We start from the raw sequence: 27431 nt of genomic DNA, 5'->3' as shown, positions 1-27431 counted from the left end.
CAAACTAAGGAAACTTTCTTAAGCTCCTGGGGTCCTGGGGTCACAAGGAAGAGTTAGACCAGTTTCTTGCCCTCAGTGGCTCCCAGGTAAAGAGAGACAGACAGGCTTTCTGTTTGAGTGACTAGTCTTATCTAGTCACAGAATTAAAAGAATTTTTTTTTAATGTTTATTTATTTTTGAGAGAGAGAGACAGACCGTGAGCAAGGGAGGGAGGGCAGAGAGAGAGAAAGAGACACAAAATCCAAAACAGGCTTCGGGCTCTGCGCTGACACAGGGCTTGAACTTACAAACTGTGTGATCACAACCCAGCCGAAGTCAGATGCTTAACCAACTGAGCCACCCAGGTGCCCCTGGTCGCAGAATTTTTAAATATAGCCCTATTGTAAGTGATACATATGGACTTTCAGGGGAGTGAACAATACATGATTAGAAATACAAGGTGAAGCCTCAGTTTTCTCATCAATAAAGGAGAGGTTGGGTGCATGATAGCTATCCTATGTCCAACTCTGACAATCCAGATTTTGACTCACTGGGGAGCACTTCTGCCTCTGTCTCTTACTCGGGGAGCCCAGAAGCCCAAGGCTGACCCCAAGCTGGTTGCATCAGCTAGAGGAAGGAGTAAGTCTTCCCAGAACTGAGGGAGGAGTGTGACAGGGGGGAAGTTGGGAGTGGAGGCTGGATCGGAAGACCTGCGTTTCCCGGATCTACTCCGGGCAGCCATTCACAAGGAACTTTTGTAACAGTGGAGTTTGTGATGGGTTCCTTGAACTGCAGACATGCCTGTATTCCCGAGTAACAGAAAAGGCCCGGGCCTCTTGGGGTGACCGGAGGACTCCAGAGAAGGGACCCTACTGCTCCCTCAAATAGCTCTTTCTTAGCTGGTCATTTGACTCTTGATGCCTTAAAACTCTTCATTCAAAAGATAGTGGTTTTGTTTTTTGTTTTTTGGTTTTTTTTGGTTGTTTGTTTTGTTTTTTGCTTGAAAGAGTCTCTACTTAGGCCAGCTCCTCAGTTTTTCAGTTGGTAAACTGAGGCCCAGAGGGGTGGAGTGGCTTGCTTAAGGTTACCCAGTGAGTTAGTTGTGTCTTTAAGGAGAATATATTATGATCAGTCACACTGACTGTTCCCTCTGCCTGGGAGATAGATCCTCCAGAAGCTGAGAATATTCAGGTCCCAGCATAGATATTTCTTCTTCCTCAGGGTAATAACCGTGTTTGGAGTGAATGCTTGACTCCCTGGCCACACACATCCCTGGGGGATCTTGCTGAAATGCAGTTTCTCATCCAATAGGTCCTGGGGAGGCCCTGAGAATCTGCATTTCTGATGAACTCCCTTCCCTGGTGGTTAGATGCTGCTGGTCTGCAGACCACACTTGTACTAAGTAGCAAGGCTCTAGCTCATTATTTTAGTTATTTTATTTCTAGTACATGTCACAATGTAGTATTATATTTATCTGTGCATATGTTCTTTGTGGCTTTCTCCCCAGTAGATATAAAGTGCCTGAGTGAGTGCTGTGTCTGCTTTGTGCCTTGCTATATCCCCAGGCCCAGCACAGTGCGAGCAGAATAAGCTCTCAATATATGAGGTCCCCTGAGTGACAGAGGGAGCCAGGTTCTGGAAAGCAGGAACCAACTGCTTTCTCCTGCCTCCCTGTGGCACCCCAGAGAATAGGAGCACACCAGAGGGGTTCAAGTACTGGGAGTAGGGGCGTAGAAAAGTTCTTGACTCTTGACCCCATGTGTTCCCCCATAGGTCAGGACTGAAGTAACAGTGTAAAGAAAAGCAGCCTGAGGCCCATAGATATCAGATGATGATGATGATGATGATGAGCGTATAAAAGTCATTTTGGGGGTACCTGGGTAGCTTAGTCAGTTAAGCGTCCAACTCTTGGTTTTGGCTCAGGTCATGATCTCCCAGTTCATGGGTTCGAGCTCCACGTCAGGCTCCGCACTCAGTGCAGAGCCTGCTTGGAATTCTCTCTCTCTCTCTCTCTCTCTCTCTCTCTCTCTCTTTCTGCCCTTCCCCTTTGAGCGTGTTCTCTCTCAAAATAAATAAACTTACAAAAAAGAGTCATTTTTAAAACTAGGAAACTTGGGGGTGCCTGACTGGCTCAGTCGGAGGAGCATGCGACTCTTGGTCTTGGGGTCATGAGTTCAAGCCACACGTTGGGGGCAGAAATTGCTCAATAAATAAATAAACTTTAAAAAACGATCAACCTAAGAAAAGTTGTCGCAACCATAGTCTGAGTCCATTCTGTAGCTGCATGGGCTGAAGTGCAGCCAGGGTTACTTGGACACTGGCAGTCCCAGAGCACAACCTCATCATCTTACCCCTTGTACCACATTCACATGGTGTTCCTGGCCTGGCCCTTGGGGGCCTTGACCCGACCATCTGGGGCCATATCGGTTTATCCAACTTGGGGCATTCAGATACCTTGAGGATGAGGCCACTGTCAGCTTTGCAGAGGCCATGCCAGTGAAGTGCCTCACTCAGCCTCAGTTTCCCCACCTGAGAGTGGGGGAAGGTGGGGGGAGAAAGGAAGACTGGGGAAACTCAGTGACACTTGAGATCTAGTCCAGCTTCTGCTACCTTTGTCCTCTCCATGGCCAGGACCTCCTTACCTGCAGTGGCCCAGCTGGACCAGATAATCTCCCAGCCCTGGGATGTGGCATCTTGAGAGCAAGGACACCTGAGTCCAGTGGACCTGGCTGAATCAGAACCACCTCTCCTGCCCTACTAAATCCCCTGAAAAGAGCCCACGTCCCTTCTTTCCTGTCTTCCTCCTTTCCCCTCCTCACTCCTAGAACTTGTCTGAGTTCAGCCTATCCCCTCAGATCCCGTCTCTCTGTCTTCTTTTTTTTTTTTTTAAATTTTTTTTTTTTTCTCAACGTTTATTTATTTTTGGGACAGAGAGAGACAGAGCATGAACGGGGGAGGGGCAGAGAGAGAGGGAAACACAGAATCGGAAACAGGCTCCAGGCTCTGAGCCATCAGCCCAGAGCCTGACGCGGGGCTCGAACTCCCGGACCGCGAGATCGTGACCTGGCTGAAGTCGGACGCTTAACCGACTGCGCCACCCAGGCGCCCCCCGTCTCTCTGTCTTCTAATCGGAGACGCTGGGCAGCCGCTAATTCAGCAATATTTCATCCAGGGCGTTCCATCTGCCAGGCAGACCTGGAGGCAGCCTCAGTTTGTAGCCTGCTGTTTGGACACCGGCCGTGTCCTCCTTCCCAGGGCTCCTCGTATGGTCTGCACTTACTCACTCACGTGGCCCTTTTATTCTCCTAATTACCAATTTGTTCACTTTCTCCCTTTTTCACTAACACCCATTTGCTCACTCACACACGTGGCACTCACTCGGTCCCTCTGGGCCAGGTCCAGGAACACATCTGGGAACAGACTGGCCCAAGATGGGATTGGGACACAAACGGCAGAGGCAGAATGACACAGAAGGGCACGGGGGCCCTGTGCTCAGGTGGACTCCCTCAAAGTCTGAGCTGGAGAGGCTCTAACAAAGATCGGCCCCCTCGTTGAATAGATGGGAGGAGGCCCAGGGAGGCCTTGGTCGGCCCCAGGCCACTTGCAGGGCACTTCTGGCCTGCCCACCATGCCAGGGTCAGCTCCCCCAGCCCTGTCCACATCATGTTTTCCAGGGATAGGTTCAAAACACAAGAACTAAGGCAGGGTAATGCCCTTAGAGACCTGGACATGGGTTCAGAAGAAGTTACACAATTAGGGCTGAAAGGGTCTTCCCTTCAGAGACCTCCCATCCCTTCATTTTACAGCCGCGGACCCCAGGGTGCAGGGTGCCTGCTTGCAAGTGGGCCTGGCAGCAGCCCCAAACCCGAACTACAGTGTCCAGGCTCGTGGTCTTTGGCTGTACCCGCTGCTCAGCCATCTTGGATGTTCGATTACAAAGGAAGCCCATTTTTCTGAGGAGAAAACACTTAAAGAATGGTTTTCCCAATGAAGGTAAAAAAAAAAAAAAAACTTTTAGGGCTGGAAATGAGTTAATCAAATATTTACTTAAGTACCCTGTTAAAATTAAATTCTTTCACTTACTCTATTAATTTAGAAAACTTGCTTTTCTCTACTCATAGTGTAGGAAACAGTTTTATGCAAATTCTTTACCCCTCTGACTGGTGGAGGTAATTTTGGGCCCGTGTGTCTTGCTAAGAGTTTAGTTTGCAGTAAAGTATGGGGAGAGCAACCTGGACAATGAAGACTGTCAGAACAGGAGTATGTCACGTCCCTCCTTCCCTGAGGAGCAGTTCTGGAAAAGAGTCTCAATGTTAGCACCAGCAGTAGCTGCAGATGCTCAGGCTCCCTCACCGGCCAGAGTCCTCACGACTGCCTCCTGCCAAGCCAGGGACGCTGTTTTTCAAGGTGACTGGACATTATGACCAAAGGCACTAGAATGTATCGAGAAGTGAATCTTTTATTTATTTATTTATTTATTTATTTATTTAATTTTACGTTTATTTATTTATCTTTGAGAGAGAGAGAGCATGAACACGCACACACACACACACACACACATACACACACACACACAAGCAGGGGGAGGGGTAGAGAGAGAGAGAGAGAGAGAGAGAGGGAGACACAGAATCCGAAGCAGGTTCCAGGCTCTGAGCTGTCAGCACAGAGCCTGACGTGAGGGCTCAAACTCACAAACTGTGAGATCATGACCTGAGCAAAAGTCAGACGCTTAACTGACTGAGCCATCCAGGCGCCCCGTAAGAAGTGAATTTAATGGTCATTAATCAGCTAGTATCTACCGAACATTTGCAACACTGGGCCCTGGGACAGGTGCACAGTGAATGGAAATGTATGTAGCAAGTCCTAGAATGAGGGAATAAAAGAGGGGTTGGGAGGACAGAAAGGAGGAAAACAGAAATGCCAGGAGGCAGTGCAAATTTATTGAGGTCGCGATATACCAGATATTTCATAAATATCATCTGTAATCTCCATGGTGGGAGTTATTACTCATCTCAACTCCTCCTTGCTTAAGGACTAATAATGTGTATTCGTAGGCTGGTTACTTTACCCCCATAGACCTCAATTTCCTCAACTCCTGCCACATGTCATTGCTGGGAGGATTGAGTTCTGTTCTAAGCACTTTGCTTAGAAAAGCAAGCCCTCAATCAATGTCATCCTGATTACACCATAGGAGGAAACTGAGGCTGAGAGAGGAGCGGTGACTAGTCTGGTGCCACATAGCCATGGGGAGGAAGAGCTGGCTTCTGTTCTCTGTTCCACTCCACAATCTGTGATACAGGAAAGGTTAAAGTGGAAGCTTTGCCCTTCACAGCAAGCCTGTGGCCTGGACTTGGCTGTCCTCTCTGCCCTGGAGAAGCAAGGCCACCTGTCTAACGCAGGATGACCCCAGGTTACCTGTGGCTATGTGCATGGCCAGCCCAGGAAGGGCACTTGGAGAGAGGGCCGACCTTGGTTTTCCTCTGAGGGCTGGAGAGCTGGGCCAAGCCTCATCTTGTCAGGTTTGAGCCCTTGGACAAGTACCTCCTCCTTTCAGCTGTTTCCTTGTCTGAAAAGAGGGCTGCCAATGTTTTTCTGCCCCATAGGGCTGCTGTGGGGATTGAGCAAGTTAAAGACTGGGAAATGGTGTTTCACACAACCCTGTTGTGCTAACAGAAGCATAGTTAAGGCAGGCAACTTTGGGGTGGGATGGGGTGAATATTACAATTTAATTTAATGGGAGGGGCTAAAGGCAGGTAGAATTCATTTAGAAATAAAGATGAACTTTCTTGTATCTCTGGCCATGGGAGTGGTAGGGAATGGGCGAGTGGAGTCAAGAGAGTGAGTCAAGTGAATGCAGAGGGGACTCCTGCCCTGAGGTAGGGGTGAGAGTGGCTTAGGTGAGACAAGATCCCCTCCCTATGCTCTCCTCCTCTCTCCCCATTTCTGGGGCAGAAGCACCTAGCAGATCTTTCCACCAAAGGTGGTGTTGTGAGCAGGTGCCTGAACCAGAACTTGGAAGGACTTGTTCTCCACTTGACTCTGACACTTACTTGTTGCACAACTTTGAGCCACTCTCTGGGCCTCAGTTTTCCTAATTATCTCATAAATAATAGAGCAAATGCAGTGTGTCAACTGTGATAACGCGGTTTTGCAAAAGATTATTGTCTTCTAAGACTGCTGGTCAAAGGACTAGGTCGGTGGTGAAGAGGAAGCATCGTAACTGCTGGAATTGTAGGTTACAGTTGACAGTGACCTGCATTCATCTAGTATCTGCACAGATAATGCACCTGGGAACTGTGCTTTGTGGTTTACAGAGCATTTTCAATGGCTTTATCTTATTTAATCATCACAACACCTGAAATTTACAGATCAGGATACGGATCCATTTAACATGTACAACTTATGCAACCTCACACATGGGTCTAGAGCTCTGACTGGAGGTGGGAGTGAAGTGGTCCTGGGCTGCCATCCCAGCTCCAACGGGGCCATGGGCAAGTTACTTTAACTTAGCGCAGAACTTGATGTGAAGCAGGTTTTCAATAAGTGTTAGCCAGCAAACAACCAGAAAACGCAGCTGGGAAGTTGCAGAATTGGGCTTCTGGCTCCTATGTCAGTGCTCTTTGTCCCATAACGAGCTGTTTCATTTCATGACCCTCCTCCCTAGTTCATTTAGCAGCTGAGGCACCCCAGGCTAAAGAAGTGAACTTGTACATTAAGAGGCAGGCAGTGAAGGGGCGCCTGGGTGGCTCAGTCGGTTAAGCGTCCAGCTTCAGCTCAGGTCATGATCTCACGGTTCATGGGTTTGAGCCTCATGTTGGGCTCTGTGCTGACAGCACAGAGCCTGGAGCCTGCTTCAGATTCTGTGTCTCCTTTTCTCTCTGCCCCTCCCCTGCCCACTCTCTTTCTCTGTCTCTCAAAAATAAATAAACGTTAAGAAAAATTAAAAAAAAAAAAAAGGAGGCAGTCAGTGAAGAGGCAGCTTGGTCTCAGATAACCCGAAAGAACTCATGACTGCCCTGGGGTCAAGCACACTGGTTGCCAAAGAGAAAAGCTTCCCTCTAACAAGCCAGTTGCGCTGGTGAAGGAGGAGGCGGGTGCTTGCAGAGGCGGTCACAGAGTGCTGAAATGACAGACAGAGGGCTGGCAGGTCTGTCTCTGGGCAGATGGATCGCCTGATATAGACGTTGGTGCCCAAGCCCTGGGATTGGCCTAAAACAGGTTTGTGTTGACCCACTGGCGGGCTTTGGCATCCTGTCAAACTGCTGTCACCTCCGGACATAAAAATGGTCTCGACGTAGTGCTGGGGCAGTCTGCTGGACTCGGCATGGAAACAGCAGCCATCATGCAGGTGCAAACCAAGCACTACCCCAAGAACTGCCTGCTGACTGTCATGGACCGGTACTCGGCCGTGGTGCGTAACATGGAGCAGGTGGTGATGATCCCCAGCCTCCTGCGGGACATGCAGTTTAATGTGCACGGGCACCGGGCCCAGGATGGGGCCCCTGATCTCTACAACTACTTCACCATGCTCAAGGCCATCCGCGTGTATGTGGACCACGGGCTGCTGCCCCGAGAGGAGTGGAGGTCCAAGGTGGCAGATGGCAGGGCCAGTGAGGGTGAGAATGAAGCTGCAAAGACAGAGAAGGTTGAGGAGGAGAGGATCTTGGGGCAGCTGGACCTGGAAGCCCAGTTCCACCTGCACTTTTCCAGCCTTCATCACATCCTCACCCACCTTACCCTGAAAGCTGAGGAGGTGACAAGGACATACCAGGAGATAACGGGAGAGGCCAAGTAGGCCTCAGACTCTAGGGAAGGTAATGGTGGCTCATTGGTGGGTGTCAGAGTCCATTGAGGGATATTCCAGGGGAGGTGAGCTGGAGCAGCGCACAACCCAGTGGGAGAGGGAGAGCCTGGGTCTCAGACAGGTACCCTCACTGCAGGGTATTGAGACCAGGACCTGGGAGGGCTCAAGGCCAGGCCTGTCTTATTCTCTGGACCCAGAATTGGTAAGTAATGGCCACGAACTGCATGGTGATAAGAAAGGTGGCCTGTGAATGCATACCTTGTGTGCACATATATGTGTTTGTGCATGGGTGCATTTACTAGCAAGTATGTGAATGCTTGGGTCAGCAACTCTGGTTCAAGTTCTGACTCTACCACTAAGGCCTTGGTTTCACTGGCTCACTTCCCTGGGTTTCTGTTCCTTCACTGAATCATAACAGTCTTAGTAAAAACAACTATTGGCACTTCAATAGTTTTATAGTTTAAAAATCACTTGCATATGGGGCACCTGGCTGGCTCAGTGGGTTGAGCCTCTGACTCTTGATTTTGGCTCAGGTCGTGATCCCAGGGTCATGGGACCAAGCCCCATGTAGGGCTCCGCGGTGAGCGTGGAGCCTGCTTAGGATTCTCTCTCTCCCTCGCTCAGCCCCTCCCCGCAATGGCACTCTCTCCCTCGCTCTCTCTCTCAAATTAAAAAAAAAAAATCACTTGCATATCAATTTTCTAATGGAACTATCATTCCCTTTTACAGATGAAAAAACTGGGGGCCTGGGAAGTAAAAAGAGTCCCAGGTTACTCAGGAAATGAATGTACCCTGGCTTAACTCAAATCCAGTTCCCTTTCTCTGTGCTAGTGGATTGCCCTAGAACCTTAGAACCCTGCAGCCTGGGCTGGAGAGAAACCCCCTCTATGTGTGTCAACTATACTTTAATTAAAAACAAAACAAAACAGGGGCGCCTAGGTGGCTCAGATGGTTAAGCCTCCAACTTTGGCTCCAACTCTCATGGTTCGTGGGTTCGAGCCCCGTGTCGGGCTCTGAGAGCCTGGAGCCTGCTTCAGATTCTGTGTGTGTGTGTGTCTCTCTCTGCCCCTTCCCTGCTCTCACTCTGTCCCTCTCTGTCTCAAAAATAAACATTAAAAAAAAAACTAGAACAAAAATCCAATTTGTTAGTGTCAACTTTAGCAACAAAATAGAAAAGAAACCGCACCCAACTCCTTCAAAGACGAGAGCAGCCATTCTGCACCATGTTTGAGCACACCGTAACCTGATGTTCATGGAGGCTATCTGGTACAGCAGAAGTTAAAAAATCTGGGCTCTGGTCTTGGGTCTACCACTGACCCTGTATGACCCCAGACAACTTCACCTGTCCGCCTTGCAGTTTCCCTGTGAGTGAAACGCGGAGGTGAAACTAGCTGTTACCGCAGCTCTGACACCCCAACTCTTACACTGCTAACTGCATTGCCAGATTTCCCTACATCAATGAGCTGCTGCGTTGTTTTTCCTACCTAAATAGGCACGTTGTATGAATTTATACTGACTCGGTTTTTTAAATTTCGGCTCTCCACAGATCCCTTTAAGTGGCAGAGGGCAGACTCTGATGAGGACACGGAACACTTCGCTAGCTCTGATGCAGACCAGAAAGGCCTGGACCTGCCGCTGGAAGCAAACAAAGGCGACTTGGCTCTCTGGGATGCTTCTCTCGCTCTGAGCACCAGCTTGTGGACTTGGCACCAGGCCACCTTTAGGATGCCTGCTGTTATTCACAGCTCCCCTCACCCTCTTAGCAGCTTGGGGTGGTGGCCAGTGCTTCATGAGGGGCTAGGTATTACCTGGCCAGTGTGGTATGCCAGAAAGGACGTAGGTTTTAGCATCTGACCCAACTGAAATTCACATCCTTTCTCTGGGCAGTCATTTACCATGTGATCTTGGACGTTAATTCAACTCACCGGAGCCTAAATTTCCTCATCTATAAAATGGGATAGTATTACCTCACAAGATTGTTATTGAAATTAAAGATGATGAATCAAAAGCACCTGGCATGTGAGTGCTATTATTATAGGTTGACTTTCTCCCACCCTTACCATGTATTTGCTCTAGCTCTTGCTTTTTACCCTCCAGAACTAAGGCATAGCAAAGTCCCTTGGGATGAATGGTTCACACTCATGTACCTGCCAACCACAAGTGAACTATAAATGTATTTATTGCAGTAGCAGCAAAAAACCCAAAACTTGGTACTTATATATATCTTAATTAGCTTAAAAAAAAATTTGTTTCATATTTGAGAGAGAAGAGAGTGAGTAGGGGAGGGGCAGAGAGACAGAGACAGAATCCAAAGCAGGCTCCAGGCTCTGAGCTGTCAGCACAGAGCCTGATGTGGGGCTTGAGCTCCCGAGCAGTGAGATCATGACCTGAGCCACCCAGGCACCCCTATCTTCATTAAATTCTGAAGTAATTTCTCAGACATAATTTCATTTTAAACAAGTGAGACCCAAGAGAATAGATGGAACTCATCTGATTTTGTCCAGAAACCACATGCGTATATTCATTCTAATTTGATATAATGTATTGAGAAATAATTTTATTAATCTCCCCAAACCAATCTGATTATAAAATCTGAGCTTGCAAACAAACACATTTTGGATAAACATTTGGATTTGGGAAGTGATAAAGGGTAAATTCGTTCCAGTTAGGTGGGGTTTTTACCTTTAATCACACCAAGCTCTGCTGTAGACAGTGTTAGCTGCTGAGCCCACTTTCTCCTGGGTGATCCCTGGATCATAACCAAAGACCCCTTTGCAGTATCAGTGTTCCAACAGTTCTTCTGGTCTTGAGTCTCCTTCTAAACCACCCTTTATGTTGATTGTTGCAGAGAGCTCAGAAATACAGGCCTGACTGTGCTATTCCACTAAAAAGCCTTTAGTGACTTCCCACCACCTATAGAATCAAGCCCAAATTATTCTGCAAATTCAGAAAACCCTCCATAATCTGGGTTACTTTATTTTGCTTTTACCAGCACTGGGAACAGGTAAGCTTTTTCTGTAATCGGCCATATATTAAAGAGTTTAGCTTTTGCAGGCCATAACGTGTCACAACTACTCAACTCTGTCATTATAGCATGGAAACAACCATAAACAGGCAAACAAGCATGGCTATGTTCCAATAAACCGTTCTGGCAGCAGACAACATTTGGCCCACAGGCTGGTTTGCTAACTCGACTCAACTTCATTTTTTTATTTGAGAGAGAAAGACAGAGAGAATCTTAAGCAGGCCCTGAAATCAAAAGTCAGGAATGCTTGACTGAACCACCCAGGTGCCCCTAAACTCCATTTTATTTTATTAAAAAAATTTTTTTTTAATGTTTATTTATTTTTGAGAGAGAGAGAGAGAGAAAGCAAGCAGGGGAAGGGGAGGGAGAGAGGGAGACAACAGAATCTGAAGCAGGTTCCAGGCTCTGAACTGTCAGCACAGAGCCTGAAGCAGGGCTTGAACCCACGAACTGTGAGAACATGACCTGAGCTGAAGTTGGAGGCTTAACTGACTGAGCCACCCAGGCCCCCCACCTAAACTCCACTGTAAATCTGCCAGATGTCTTCTTAAAATTGGGTGAATGGAAACGGACCATTCTCCAGTGAATTATTTTTCTTATGACAAAAAGGAGTCAATAGTGTTCATGATGACCATTTTAATCACAAAGTGTTAACATACAGATTAACATAAACTGCAGGTATCATGGAAACATGTTTCACAAAATTCAGACATAACTGGTATCAGTGAAACCAAAGTAAGCATTTTGGAGACTTCAACGCACTGGATGGAATTCTTCAAGAAAGTCACCATAAGTTTTCTTGTCTATAAAAAGGAAGATCACAAAAAAAAAAAAAATTTTAAATTAGGTTTTATTTTTATTAAAAAATTTTTTCCTATGTTTATTTATTTTTGAGAGAGACAGAACACAAGTCGGGGAAGGTCAGAGAGAGAGGGAGACACAGAATCTGAGGATGCTCTGGGCTTAGAGCTGTCAGCACAGAGCCCAAATGTAGGGCTCAAACCCAGGAACCGTGAGATCATGACCTGAGCTGAAGTCAGATGCTAAACCAATTAAGCCACTCAGAAGCCCCTTAAGTTATGTTTTAAAAATCATATTTCCTAAAGAAAAATTAACAGTTAATATTCTCATAGACAGAAACTCCTCTAAGAATTTCCTTAGGTTCTTGTCTTCAACCATAGCTTGGCAATCCTTGAGACACTGTTTCACTGGATGAAGGGTAACTTTGGAAGACTCTGGTGACATCCAGATGGCTGCCCAGAGGGACAGAGCGCTGCCAGGAGGCCCTGGCTGACGGGGTAATGGAAGGAATAAACAGGGAGGAGCACAGGTCAGCTGCAGGACCAGGAGTCGAGGTGGTCAAGCTTTCCATGTCCCTGCTGTCAGTGCAAGAGGCTCTCAGCACACCTGCCACTGATATGCTGCTCAGAGACAGAATGAGTCTGTAAGGCTACACAGGCTCCCACTGACAGAGGGAGCTAGTATAAACAGGAGGCAATGAGCCACAGGCCTGGGACCAGTGCTCTGCCACTGGGTCTGTTAGGAATCACGGTTTCCAAGATTCCAATGCTAACATGCATTTGCCTACTCCCCATCCCTGATACATCCATTATTCATGGCTTTGTACTCTAGCCTTTGAATTCTTCATTGGTAAAGAAAGCTATACCTTTTTGATCCACCATGAACATCACATATGTGATTAAAGGCTATGGGAATATTAAATAGAGTAATAAAATTTTAGAGCTAAATAGGACATTAGAGACCATCCTTTAGTATAATAAAATTTAAATGCTTAATATTACACATTTTTGTGAATATGTAAATATTTAAATATCTCTTTAAAATCTATGTAAGTTCAAAGTTTTTCTACATTCGTTCATTCATTCCTTCACATATATGTACATCTGTATTATGTATATGTATTAAAATACAAACAAGACAACAGTTATATTACAATCATATTCATAGTTGAAGAGTGGTAAGTAGAATGTACTGAGGAAATTCCTGTCTGTAGCTGGGCCAAGGCTTCTTTGAGATGATGAATCTTAGGTTGGAATTTGCTAGATGGACAGGTAAAAATGGAGGAAGAGGACGATCAAGAAGGTACAGAGTTGAGCATTACCCAGGATATAGGGCAGATTTAGGACAAGGCAGGAGATGAGTGACAGGAGTGAGACAGGTTTTTGTGTAGATCAGATCAGCTATTATTTATTGCTTACTAGTATAGGCTTTATACTAGAGGGCTGGGGAAACAAAGATGAAGCTACAGTCTAGTGAGGGAGACAGACATGTACATGTTATGTGGTAGATAAAAGGTATGGGCAAAGTCTTTCTAGCAGGCAATTAGCTCAGCCTGGGGAAATAAGCCCTCCTAAACAGTCTGGATTTTGTCCGATAGGCAATAGATAGCTACTGTAAGCAATGCCTATTATTATGCATAGCCACATTTATCCAGAGACATGATCTTCAGTAAGACTGAAGGCAGAGGTGTGCTGGAGGCAAGTGCAAGAGTTCAAGCAAGAGATTATAAGGGTGTGAACTGGGGTAGTGGCAGTGGGAGAGAGATGGGAGTTTAGGATTGAGAAATAGGAAGTAGAATGGTAAGACTTGAGGACTAATGAGAGGTCACAGAAAGACTGGAAGATACTTTCCAGGCTTCTGGCTGGAGTAACCAGGTGGACAACAGTGCCACTCACCGATGCAGAACACAGAACAGAAGTCTGCACAGGCAGAGGGGACATAAAATCTGTTTGCTGTCTGAGGGACACAGAGGTACTCGGCTAGGAACTGGATATACAAATTCAAGAGAATCCTAATACATAGGCAATGATGTGAGAGTCAACAGAATACTGAATGTACCTGAAGCCACAGGCATGTATAAGATTAACCAGGGCAAATGATACAGGGTAAGAAAGAGGTTCACTAGAGGTAACTTGAAATACCTTTCTCTTTTTTTATGTTTATTTATTTAATTTTGAGAGAGAGAGAGAGAGAGAGAGAGAGAGAGCGAGCAGGTGAAGGGCAGAGAGAGACAGAAACACAGAATCCAAAGCAGGCTCCAGGCTTTGAGCTGTCAGCACAGAGCCTGATGCGGGGCTTGAACCCATGAACCGTGGGATCATAAAGTCGGACGCTTAACCGACTGAGCCACCCAGGCGCCCCTGAAACACCTTTTTCAAAAAATAATAAATCAAATAAATAAATGAAATACCTTTTTCAGGAAAATCCTCTGGATGTGATTTTACATATGCAAACATATCATGGTCCTTCACAGCATACATATAATCTTGACGTTTTAAAAGATAATATCCAATAAAGACAAAAGAAGTAACATATAGAAGCTGGCGATGTAAACCTGAAATTCAAACAATAAATTCCAAAGAAAGCAAAAATCCATCAATGTGTATTTAAAATCACAGCTTTGCAGTTCAGATATGTAATTTATTGTTATTTCTTCCACCATTCTTTAAAAAAAAAGGTTTTTCTACATGGCTCTTTTGCAAAAACAGCCTTGACCCTGACATCAATTATGAAAACCAACATTAAATCTACAAACATAACTATGAATAAAATCCATATTTATTTACTCATTCATTTATTCACTTATGCAAAACGAACTCAAGATTTTTCAAATTTAGGTTTTATAAATTTCTTTATGGGAAAAGGTGGATTAAGTACAAAATCCTGAAGATCTAAACTAACTTGTATTCCAGGACCTGTTCAGGATGTGATGTGACAGAGATGAAGTCCTTTATAAATGCTCAGAAAGCAGTTTGGTTTGTCTCCATACACCAATTTGTATCTGCATATTTACTGGTTACCAAAGCAGCCAGGAACACTATCAATTCTCTTCTTACCTTCTAAATTTTGTACCATGTGTATGAGTACCTATTTGAAAACTAGATTTAAAAAATCATCCTATTATAATGAGACTGGGGAGGATCAAATCATGTGATCTAGGGAAAGCCAAAATTTAAAGTCTGAATGGGAGATCCAAAGGTCTGAACTTTATATACAGAAGCATCTTTTAAAAAAGGCTAACCACAGGTTTGATTTTCTAGCTATGCCCCAGAATTCTATCCCCAGCCCTCTTCTTCTTATCCCACATATACTGCTTTGAATAATTCATTTATTCCTATAGTTTTATTTACCATCCATGTTCTAGTGACCTGCAAGTATGTCTGACTCAGATACCCAAGGTGAGTAACAGATATATCCAAATGTTTGACACGTGTGTTCACCTGCATATCCCCAAACGAACTTCCTTCCTTCCTAATCACCTTTTGTAAGACCAATCACCCAGGAAATCAAGTCCTGGGTAATCACAGTACTCATCCCTTTTTTTTAATGTTCTTTCCCCACATTCTGTCACTGAGTCCTGTCAATTCTACCTTGTAAATATTTCCTTGCCTCACTTCAGGGAACTCAATCTTCCTTTCATCTCATTTTCTACTCTGCACTTATCCCAGTCTGTACCCTGTCACTAGAGGAATTTTAACTAAAATACAAACCTAGCTTGTCAGCCCTTTCTCCTTCAATTATACCCAATAGGAGACCAAACTCCTAGATAATGACCTCCCAGGTCTTTCATAAACTGACTCTTCCATCTTTATCTAACATTCCCTGATATGCACATTGTGTTCCAGCAATACTGAACTACTTCTATTTTTATTTTTAATTAATTTTTAGAGAGAGAGAGCAGGGGAGGGGCAGAGAGAGAATCCCAAGCAAGTTCTTTGCTATCAGTGCAGACCCCAATGTGGACTTGAACTCCCCAACCATGAGATCGTGACCGGAGCAGAAATCAAGGGTCAGACACTTAACTGACTGAGCCACCCAGGCACCCCGATACTGAACTACTTTTTTTTTTTTTTTAATTTCTCTTTGAGAGACAGAGACAGACAGAGTGCAAGCAGGGAGGGGTAGAGAGAGCGGGAGACACAGAATCCAAAGTAGGCTCCAGGCTCTGAACTGTCAGCACAGAGTATGAAGCAGGGCTTAAACCCACGAATTGTGAGAACAGGACCCGAGCTAAAGTAGGACATTTAACCGATTGAGACACCCAGGCGCCCAATACTGAACCGCTTTTAATTCCTCATACCACCCACTGGTTATTTCTCTGCCCAGACAACCTCTGCCCCCATCCTTCAAGATTCAATTCAGACATCACTTCTGCTAAGAAGTCATCCAGAATTTTCCTTAACAGGGTTAAAACAGGGTGAACTCCTCTCTATTAGCATGTTAAATGCTATACAGATTATTTCTATCTACTACCCCGCAAAGCCAATGTTTAATTCATTTTTGTGTACCAGCATGTAGACAGCACTTAATATTTAATAAATGGATAAAAGGTCTTGGGCAAGTCAATTTACTACCTCTAAAACAAAGATGATACCTATCCTATCGTTCTCATGGCAGTATTATATAAACCAAAAGAAAATGCGTGTAAAAATATTTTTGGAAAAATGTGTAAAACAATAAAAATTCAAAATAGTACGACAATCTGGGACTGGACAGGGTTCAGGCTCTTTCGCATTCTCCCTGACCCCAAACAGCCATCACTCCCCCTAATGGGCCACCTGCAATACAGCAAAGTGTGCTGAGTTCTTCTTCTATATGTCACTGGACGACACAGACACAAAGACCTAGACTCTCTATGCTTATGTATATTCCTCATAGGAAAAGATTCCCTGAATGTTTCAGATGGTGATGTTAGTGTCCCAGCCCTCAAGGGCATGGTTTGGCCCCTTCCCAAGTCCTCCTTTCCTTAACCTCTTCTCTCCCTCTCAGTGGTGGCCTCCCTCCCACCACATGCACAACCCCTCCACAATCGTTTTCCCTTTATTAAGTGAATTAAAAAAATTTTTTTAGGTTTATTTATTTTTCAGAGAGAGCGAGAGAGAGACAGAGCATGGGTGGGGGAGTGGCAGAGAGAGGGAGACACAGAATCTGAAGCAGGCTCCAGGCTCTGAGCTGTCAGCACAGAGCCCAATGCAGGGCTCGAGCTCACGGACCACGAGATCATGACCTGAGCCGAAGTCGGACGCTCAACCGGCTGAGCCACCCAGGCTCCCCAAGTGAATTTAAACTTGGAAGCCATGGTGTTCTTTGCAGAACACCATTAACTACTGATATATTATACTAGAAATCAATAAATATATTTAATTTTGTGGTAGACACTTAGATACCAACTGACTATAAATTTAGAGCAGGTAAGTGGTAACTACTATCAGTGGTTTAGAACTTGCGATGGGAGAAAAGCTCAAGAAAAAAATTCTATTTAGTATTTTCTGCTAACTTGAAAAAGATCTGCACAATTTGATTTCATTTACACAATATTCCAATGCTACCCACAGAATGCCAGATACTTTCCACGGCTATAGTTTGAAAATCCACCATATCTTTCTCCTTCCCCACTCCTCTGTCACAGCTGTTACCCAACATGCATAAACTTATACCATTTGGCCTTTTAAATGGATATGCTTGTCTGATTTGTGAGTCTTTCAAGGCCTGGGACCATGTTTTAGACTTCCTTGTAATCTACATACATTTAGTTATTCAATACTTACTGAATACTGCTATATGACTGTCATTAAACTAGACAAACATAATGTGCTTCAGTAAATGCTGCTGAGAACCATTTCAATAAAGTTCTCAAGACCGAGGAAGCCCCGGGGAACTCAGGAACTCTAACCCCTAGGCCCTAGGTTAAGGGCTTTATACATCATCTCATCTAGTTCTCACAGCCACACAGAGGTAGATATTATCTCTATTTCATAAGTAAGGAAACTAAAGCTCAAAGAGATAAGTAACTTCCCTAGAATTGAATGGCTAGTAGAATGGAGTGGTGTCAAACCCAAAATCATGTGCTCTTGACCACTATGTTCTTCCTCTGGAATAGTATCTCTCCAATCTGTACCTCCTCTGTGCTCCCAAAGTGCTCTCTGCTCACCTACTTCTATGAAAACACATTATCTGTCATGCCTAGACCCATAATGGACTGTTCACTTGTCTGACTCGACTAGGAGCTCTTCAAGGGCAGGGACGGTATTCCTCACCCCATACACCTGGTATGTAACCCTTCCTGGCACAAAGAAAGAACTTAGTAAATGCTGAACAAACAAATATATGGTAAACTGTTTGCATAACAACAGCTAAGGAATAGAAACTTTGTCTAGTACCTTCTGTAAGCCAGGCATTTTATCTCTAGAATCTCACTTAATTCCCACAACAAATATGCAAAGATTAATTACTCTCATTTTACAGATGAAGAAATTTTGCCTCTGAATGGCCCGACCAAGTAACTTGTCCAAGGTAACACAGATAGGAAAGAGAGGAGCAAGGCCATCGAGTTGCAAAGTGCAGCTGTGACAGGCTGGGGCAAATGTGGAGTGGTGATGAAAAGGGAGAAAACCTCATCTCCCCAGAGGCGGAAGTAGACAAAGCCCACTCCTTTGGATGGAGGAGGGTCATGTCTAAGGGAGATGGGATTTCAATACTATTTGAGCACTGGAAACGCTAAGATTTGGTGAGCTGAAAGCTGGACTTCAGGCATGACATACAGCTGCAAGGTGGCCAAAAGAGGAACAAGTGAAGTGATTCCTGGTCGCCTGAACCACTGTATTAGCTTTCTTCTAAACTGAGTTCCTCGGCTCCAATCAGTGCTTTGCACTGACAAAGGTGACCTTCTTTTTAAAATACAAGGGCTGGTGCCCCTGGGAGGCTCAGTGGGATAAGCATCTGACTCTTCATTTCGGCTCAGGTCATGTTCTCCAGGGTTCCTGATTTCAAGCCCCATGTGAGGCTCTATGCTGACAGCAAAGGACCGCTTGGTATTCTCTCCATGCCCCCTGTGCCCCTCCCCACTCACGTGTGCTCTCTCTCTCTCAAAATAAATAAATAAACATTTAAAAGAAAAAACAAAACAAAACACAAGGCCTGGGGGACCTGGCTGGCTCAGTTTGTAGAGCATCTGACTCTTCATGTCACAGTCATGAGTTCAAGGCCCATGTTGGGCATGGAGCCTACTTAAAACACAAGGCCTGCTTACTGCATCTCTCCACTCCCCATCTGCCAATAGCTCTCAAAAGCTAAAAAGGTTCCTGTCTGCCTAGAGTATAATGTGCCCTGATCTACCTAAATCTCCTTCTTACCCTCATTATCCTATTCTATACACTCAATCATCAAACTGTTCCCCATTCAGAGGCCCTTACCTCCATTTACTTCCACTAGCTTCTCAAAGGCCTGAAAAACTCTCCTAGAATTCGATAAATCATTGCTAAGTTCAAACACACCTCTTCCAGGGGCGCCTGGGTGGCTCAGTTGGTTAAACAACTGACTTCGGCTCGAGTCACGATCTCACAGTTCGTGGGTTTGAGCCCCATGTCAGGTTCTGTGCTGACAGCTTAGAGCCTGGAGCCTGCTTCAAATTCTGTGTCTCCCTCTCTCTCTGTTCTTCCCTTGCTCATGCTCTGTTTCTCTCTCTCCTTCAAAAATAAACAAAAACATTTTAAAAAAGACAGCTCTTCCAAAGCTTCCCTCTTCTTTTCCCTTTGGAAATCCACTGCCCTTTGCCCAGCTACTGTGTCAGCCATTATCTGACAGGAGGCCACTGACATGCTACTAGAAAATACAGCCCAGTGGTTTAATCCTCTCCTACTCAAAGGGGGTCTCTAGACTAGCATCATCAACAGTATCTGGGAGTTTGTAAACATCACGCTTCTCTCCAGACTTGATAAATCAGAATCCGCATTTTAAAAAGATCCCCAGGGTACCAGTATGTACATTAAGTTTGAAAAGCACTACTTTCAAATACAGACTTGAGGTCTAAAAACAGGCTACTTAGGAGCGCCTGGGTGGCTCAGTGGGTTAAGTGTCCGGCTTCGGCTCAGGTCATGATCTCCCCGTTCCTGGGTTCGAGCCCCCATAGCAGGCTCTGTGCCGACACCTCGGAACCTGGAGCCTGCTTTAGATTCTGTGTCTCCCTCTCTCTCTGCCCTCCCCCCTGCTGTCTCGCTGTCTCTCTCTCTCTCTCTGGAAAATAAATAAACATTAAAAAAAATTAAAAACAGGCTACCTAACAACCATATGACCTTGGGCAAGTTGCATTAACCCCTCTGAAGCTCAATTTCCTCATTGAGGACCTGGCAGTTCAATCCTGGGTTCTTCACAGACTCACTGTGGGGCCTTGGGTTTCATTGCCCTCAATTGTTAAGTGCCAAGTAACACTTTGGCCCTATCGGGTTCTGAAGAGCTCCCGGGACACGGATGCCCCAGGGAGGCGAGGCGGGGCCTGTTAGGTGAAAAGGCCGGAAAAGCGAAAGGACCTTGGGCAGCCTATGGAGGAACCAACCCACAGCCCTGAGACCCCCTCTCCTCCCAGCCGATCCCGCCCGCGCAGCCCTCACCGGCAGTCACCACCGGCCTTCGCCGGATCGCGTTATCAATCAGGCCGGAGCAGTAGCCCAAGAAACCCATGTAGACGAGTCTCGGGTCGGTCAGCTTGGGCGGTGGGAGGCTCCGGGCTTCATCCGGCAGGAACTGTAAGGGCACTCGGCCCGGCCGTCCGCTCATCATGGTGATGCCGTTCCCACTGGAGGCCTAGCCTCGGACCGCCAACTATAAAGAAAACCACCAGGACCACCGCCTCGGCCCAAGCCGCGAGCTTTCTCCTCCGAGAGCCCGGCTGAAGGGCATGGCGCAGGGCGGTACAGCGCCCATACGCTTCCCCGTGCGCGCTGCTGCAGGGACCCCGCACACGAAGTTCCGGGTAATCAAATGGCCGGTGCTGCTTGCCCTCCCGCCGGCGCTGATGCTGGCGGGTAGGGTTTCCTGGGCTTGGTACCGCGGGGTCTAGGGTACACCAAATGAGCAGAGCTCAGAGACTAGTAGATACTGCTTTTTTTTTTTTTTTTTTGCTCTCGACGCCCCCTGCCCGAATTGCCTCTCTTTCCCCCTCCCCTGAATGGTCCTTCAGGCCGAATTGATCTTTGTATCCAACACCCACAAGTAGGTTTGACGGATCGTTCTAAGAAACGTAATTAATCAAAATCATAAAAGCTAGTTTCATTTGCTGAATCTCCCGTTGTTCACAGGCACACCTTCCAAAGCCTAAAATTAAGATCCAGCCAGCAACAAAGAATTCAGAGAACATCAGGATTGGATCATTTAGCCAAACTCTTGAAAGTCAGCTTGGGTGGCAGCACCCTAAAAATTTTCACCTCTGAGTCTTTACGTCCTTGCACGTAGCTCAAGGAAAAGGTGTTCCCCACAGGTTTGAAGAATGAAAGAAGGAATTTATAACATTCTGCCAAGTAATTGCCAAGTCTTTGCTTCCTTACCTCCAGTAATGGGGAGCTTCTACTTTTGAACAGCTCTCTTTCGAAAACCCTTCCTGATTTGAGTGACAATGTCTTCTTTTCGTGTTCATTCATTAGTGAGGTCAACATTTTACCTAGATAAATGCTGATTAAACCAGAGATTAATGCAAAAGTATACGTATCAGAGGTATTGAGCTCCAAAGAGGAAGAATTAAATATCAGTTAAGAATGATTAAATAAAGGATGGACCTTTTGTGTCTCATAAAAATCACTCCCAGATCTATAATATTTCAAGTTAGGATTTCCCTAGGTAATGTATATTGGGAGTTGCCTGGAAAGCAGCAAATGTTTCAAAGTTTCACACTCTTTGATCCAGTAATTACAGAGCTGGAAATCAGTCCTATGGAAATAGAATGACATATAATAAAGCTGTTTTACAATTTTTAAAAAAACCTCAGTGTTTATTTTTAAAACTACATCAAAAGAAGGGAAACCACTTAAAATTTCCCATAGCAAGATTGTGTAAATTTTGAATACTAAATGAACTCTTAGGCAAACACTTAAAAATATTTAAATGATATTTACACATTCTTCTCCCCCACATTTTTCGAGTGTGTGACTCTCGATCTCGATCTAAGTCCAATCTGGGACAAGATAACAAATAACCATATTCTACCACTCAGAATTCACAACCATTAATGTTTTGTCATATTTATTTTTAACCTTTTTTTAAAGGAAATAAAACACTATAAATAAAGCTTAAGTCCCCTCTCTCTTCTTCCCCAGAGAACCACTGTCATGAGTTTAGTATATATACTTCCAATTCACTTTTTATATTTTTACATATATTTAATATCATGTTATGTGTGTTTGTTATGTTTTTTTACCCAAATAGTATAATTCATTGTTGTTTTAATTTGCATTTCCCTATTATCCAATGAAAATAGTTATTTTCCATTTGAGTTTCCTTCTGTTTTGTTGCTTGTTCATATACTTTGCTTATTTTCTTTAGAGTTGTCTTTCTTTTTTATTAAGATTTTATTTTTAAGCACTCTCTGCATCCAACATGGGGCTTGAACTCACAACCTGAGATCAAAAGCCACAGTCTCCACCAACTGAGCCAGCCAGGCACCCCTAGGATTGTCTTCTTTTTTTTTTTAAGTTTATTTGTTTATTTTTGAGAGACAGAATGGGAGAGAGAGAGAGAGAGAGACTGAGAAAGAGAGAGAATAAGTGGGGGAGGGGCAGAGGGCGAGAGAATCTCAAGCAGACTCCATGCTGTCAGTATAGAGCCTGATGCAGGGCTCGATTTCATGAACCGTGAGATCATGACCTGAGCTGAAATGAAGAGTGGGACATTTAATGGACTGAGTCACCCAGATGTCCCCTGGAGTTGTCTTTTTAAAAATGATTTGTAGAAACTTCTTGTGTAAGGTAATATGAATCCTTTCCTATATATGTTATAAAATACTCTTCCTTAATCTGTTGTTTGGCTTGTAACTTTGTTTATAAGGCTAGAAGTCACAGAAGTTAAAAATCTGATATAGTAGGGGTGCCTGGGTGGCTCAGTCGATTAAGCATCCAAATTCAGCTTGGGTCATGATCTCGCCGTTTGTGAGTTCAAGCCCTGCATCGGGCTCTGTGCTGACAGCTCAGACCCTGGAGCTTGCTTTGGATTCTGTGTGTGTCTCTCTCTCTGAGGGCCCCACCCTGCCCCCCGCCTTGCTCACACTCTGACTCTCTCAAAAATTAATAAACTTAAAAACATTTTTTAAAATAAAATTTCTGATATAGTAAAATTTGTCAATCTAATCTTTTTTTAAATAATCTTTTTCCTTAAAAATTTTTTAAATGTTTATTTATTTTTTTGAGAGAGAGAGAGACAGAGTGCAAGCAGGGGAGGAGCAGAAAGAGGGAGACACAGAATCCAAAGCAGGCTACAGGCTCCAAGCTGTCAGCATGGAGCCCGATGTGGGGCTCGAACTCACTGAGATCATGACCTGAGCCGAAGTCGGACGCTTAACCTACTGAGCCACCCAGATGCCCCTAATATTCGACCAATTTTTAAATGCACATAGCTTTCAACCCAGAAACCACTTCTAGAAATTTAATCCTATAACATGTGCAATCCTAGCGCATGTGCAGAATAAAGTATACTGGAAACAAAGGTCCATTGAGAGGAAACTTGTTAAATAAATTATGGTCCATCTATACAATGGATACCTTAATGGACAGACTTGAAAATGGCCCCCAATTATCTCTGCCTCCTGGTACTCAAGCCCAGTGTAATCCCCTCCCCTTTAGTGTAGGTGGGGCATGTGGACTTCCTTCTAATATACAGAATGGGGCAAAGGTGGCAAGAGGTCACTTCCATGATTATATCACATAACATACATCTGTCTTGCTAGCAGACTCTCTCCCTTGCTGACTTTGATGAAGTCTGCTGCTCTGTTGTGAGTTACCTTATGGGGAGGCTTACACCGCAAGGAACTGAGGGTAGCCTCTACCCAACAGTCAGCAAGAAACTGAGGTCATCAGTTCTACAACCCACAAAGAACTGCATTCTGCCAACAACTGTGTGAGCATGAAAACAGATCTGTCCCCAGTCAAACCCTGAGATGAGAACATAGCTCCAAGGTGTCACTGGAGCCTGTGAGAGACCCCAAAGCAGAGAACCAGATAAGCTTGAGCCTGGATTCCTGACCTACAATTTTGAGATAAGAGATGCGCTTTTTCAGCCACAGAGTTTGTCACACAGCAATAGATAACAGATACAGATATTATGCAGCTGTTAAAAAAGCATGATGGAATTCTATATATACCTATAATGGAAGGAACTCCAAAATACATTAAGGAAGAAAAAGCAAGGTCATAACAGTGTGTGGAATGGTATCGTTTGTGTGTTTATAAACATACAGATATGTCTGGTGTCTCTGCAATGATATAAGATATTGATGGCAATGGTTGCCCTGTTGGTAGGGGAACTGGGTGGCTGGGGGCTTTTTGAATTTTGCTCCATGTACATGAAAATCAATTCAGAAATTTTTAAACCCTTTTGTTCTCATTGTACTCAAAATAAAATTTCATTTCTTTACAATGGCCTAAAAGACCCTGCATGACTTGGGCCTTGCCTACTTCTCCAACTTCAGCTCATGCCACTCTTTCTGGCTTTCAGGACTCTCCAGTCACTAGAATATAAACTCCTTGAAGGCAGGAATATGTCTCTGTTTACCTTTTGATCTCTAGCACCTAGCATAGTACAAAATACTCAGTAGGAATTCAGTGAGTATGTTTTTTGTAATTTTTTAAAGTTTATTTTTATTTTGAGAGACAGAGAGCGAGCAAGCGTGAGAGAGAACACAAGCATTCACATGCATGGGGGAGAAGCAGAGAGAGAGGGAGAGAGAATCCCAAGCAGGCTCCTCACTGTCCACCTAGAGCCCAACACAGGACTCAATCTCACCAACCGTGAGATCATGATCTGAGCCAAAATTAAGAGTTGAACACTTAACTGACTAAGCCACCCAGGTGCTCCTGTGAATATTTTTTTTAAAGGAATAATAAATGAATTTGATTTCCAAAGTTTTAGGAAGGGTAAAAGAGGTAATGCCTAGAAGAGTACTTGGCACTCAACAAAAGAGGACACAATATGGGATTTTCCTTTTGTATATCACTTGAAAGGCTGTCATAAATGGGAATAGGACCTCATTATGTACTCCGCCAGAGACTAACTAGTAAAAGTCAGAGGAAGAAAAATATTAATTCAGCATTAAATGCCCTAAGGAATATGGGAGGGGCTGTTTTATGACGTGGTGAACACTTCCACACTGACTATTTATTGTCAAGAAAACTGTTAAAAATGTGCCAAGTAATCATCTGAGAGCCTTTCTAGGATTCTAGAGTTCTGTGATTCTGTACATAGGTATATTTCAGGTCCTGTCCTTTTCATAGGAAATAGGCGTATTGTTTTTTGTCTTAAATATTTTTTATAGTTTATTTATTTTGAGAGAGTGAGCATGAGTGGGGGAGGGGCAGAGAGAGAGGGAGAGAGAGAGAATCCCAAACAGGCTCCACACTGTTAGAATGGAGCCTAATGTGGGGCTCAAACTCACGAACCATGAGATCATGACCTGAGCCAAAGTCAGACACTTAACTGACTGAGCCACCCAGGTGCCCGTATTGTTTTTATTTCTGACTCCTGGGACCAAAACAGAAAAATTGGTACATTTATCGATCTTTCTATTAAACGGGCATGCTGAATATGGGACTTCATTGTGAGATACTAACGGCTGTACTGACTCAAGTTTTTGAGGTTTATAGGTTTGCTCTAATCTCAGCTGCCATCAGCACAGTAGTCTGTTTCTTTGGAGCACCAGAAATGAGATAGAGGGGTCAAAAGATTTGCTTTTTACCACAATCACGATGGAAATGTAATTTCATCAAACTACTCAAGAGTAGTTTTTCAAAGGCCATATTTTATTGGAATGCTTTCCTGCTCCATTAGCTGCATAACAGCCACATAGACTGTATGTAGGGGGCAGTTCGCTGACACTGAAGTGCTTCCTTCAGAAAGAGTAGCTTCAGGTGGTGATTAACAAGGACACCATAGCAGTTTCAGGCTGAAAAGGCAGTGCATCTTCCTGGTAGCTCCCTGCTGGTTCTGGCTCTACCCCCCTGCTTGGGTCAAGATACTGGGAGCAACAGTACCAAGTCCCTCCCATCTTTCTTTTCTTTTATCTTCTTAAAGCTTGGCACACTGCATATAAATTAAACAAGAGGTAAAAAAGGAGTTATTTATATACCCTATTTAAATTTTGACTGTAACCTTAGCTTGTTCTTGACTTTACTTAATTCTAGATTTCAAAACATTTTGAACAGCACTTTGGTTTACTTAGGAACTGCTGAAACCTAGAAATTTGTTATTGAAAGCCAGCCACATCTTGCAAAGTTTAAATATATGAATACGAGTATGGTACTTGGGAGAGTCCTGGGCCATAGGCAGGAGTGTGGGTTTGAGTCTGTGTGGCACCAACAAGATATTCCTGTCTCTGGAGCAGTTTCCCTCCTGGTAACGTAAGAGGTTGCTTTATTTTATTTTTTAAATGTTTATTTCTTTTGAGAGAGCACAAGCAGGGGAAGGGGCAGAGAGGAGAGAGAGAAAATCCCAAGCAGGCTCTGCGCTGTCAGTGAGGACACTGCCATGGGGCTCAATCAATCCCATGAACCGGGAGACCATGACCTGAGCCAAAATCAAGAGTTGGAGGCTCCACCAACTGAGCTACCAGGTGCCCCTTGAGGCTGAGTTGATTTAAAGAAACTGTATTTGGACTTGGAACTCTTTGTCAAACAAAAATTTATGCAAAGCCCAATATATGAAATAGATTAAAGCATATTTGCTTTGGTGGAAGATGGGACAGGGCCCAGAGCCTCTGAGGCAACTCTCAGGAACATCCCATGCTCTTCGGAACATTCTGGAAATCTCTGCACCACATAGGCTCTTCCAGTTCTGGCATCACAGAACAATCTACAAAGTACGATTAAATTTGGCCTTGTTGATATGCATCTAAATTCAACTTCTAATTTCTTTCTTTCTTTTTTTTTTTTTTTTGCTTGCACATCAATTGGCCAAGATGTGAACTACACTGAGTCTTGCATTAATGCTGGTATTAGTAAACACTTAGATTTATGGCCTGTGCGGTGTGCTTCATTCATTCAACTGTGCCAAAAACTGGGGCTATTAAGACAAGTGTGGTCTCTGCTCTCAAACTGCTAGTACCTCCTGGGGAAAAAAGATAAAAGAATTAATATTAGATGTAGACTCCCCAGCATGGGAGCTCACACATGGTGAGGGTACTCAGTTCTGGGGCATGGGGAGAGAAGGTTGAGGCAGAGGAAAGGATTCATAAAAATATCAAGTGATATTTATTGCACATTCATGTGTCAGGCAGCATTCTAAATTTTTTGTAATCATTTTAGAGACAAGGAGATTGAGGCAAAGGATGGCTACATAACCTGGCTGCAGATAAAAAAATGATGGAGGCAGGATTTAAGATCAGGCTGTGTGACTCTGGGGCTCCTATTCTTAATCACTACACCATACTACCTGCATATTCATACATAGGGTAGCAGTTAAGTTTAATTTTGATGAAGTACATACAATCACATGACAGGGTAGGAAAGTCAGCCGAGAGACAGGAAGCAGAATGGATGAAAGGGAGCAGCATTGACTTGGACTTTGATCTTCTTAGAGGATAAGGGGTAAATAAAACGTGTGAAAGGTCCTGGTGTTGGCTAGATAAACGTC

At 44.4% G+C, this 27431-nt stretch overlaps 2 protein-coding genes across 2 annotated transcripts; one reads left to right on the top strand and one right to left on the bottom strand.

Moving 5' to 3' along the window:
* The first annotated feature begins 7303 nt into the window (after positions 1-7303).
* On the top strand, positions 7304-9403 carry THRSP (thyroid hormone responsive). The gene is made up of 2 exons (XM_047823826.1): positions 7304-7793; positions 9330-9403. Exon 1 carries the CDS (start codon positions 7304-7306, stop codon positions 7772-7774), a length of 471 nt encoding a protein of 156 aa, XP_047679782.1. The 3' UTR covers positions 7775-7793; positions 9330-9403.
* A 2024-nt stretch (positions 9404-11427) lies between these two features.
* On the bottom strand, positions 11428-20545 carry NDUFC2 (NADH:ubiquinone oxidoreductase subunit C2). Its single transcript, XM_047823827.1, has 3 exons — positions 20216-20545; positions 14020-14163; positions 11428-11611 (listed from the first exon to the last, which is right to left on the bottom strand). Exons 1-3 carry the CDS (start codon positions 20382-20384, stop codon positions 11562-11564), a joined length of 363 nt encoding a protein of 120 aa, XP_047679783.1. The 5' UTR covers positions 20385-20545; the 3' UTR covers positions 11428-11561.
* Between the last annotated feature and the right edge of the window lie 6886 nt (positions 20546-27431).

This window comes from Prionailurus viverrinus, chromosome D1 (assembly GCF_022837055.1).
Source record: "Prionailurus viverrinus isolate Anna chromosome D1, UM_Priviv_1.0, whole genome shotgun sequence".
NCBI classification, from domain to species: Eukaryota; Metazoa; Chordata; class Mammalia; order Carnivora; family Felidae; genus Prionailurus; species Prionailurus viverrinus.
Note: the sequence above shows the minus strand (reverse complement) of the source record. Positions and strands in the feature narration are given on the sequence as shown.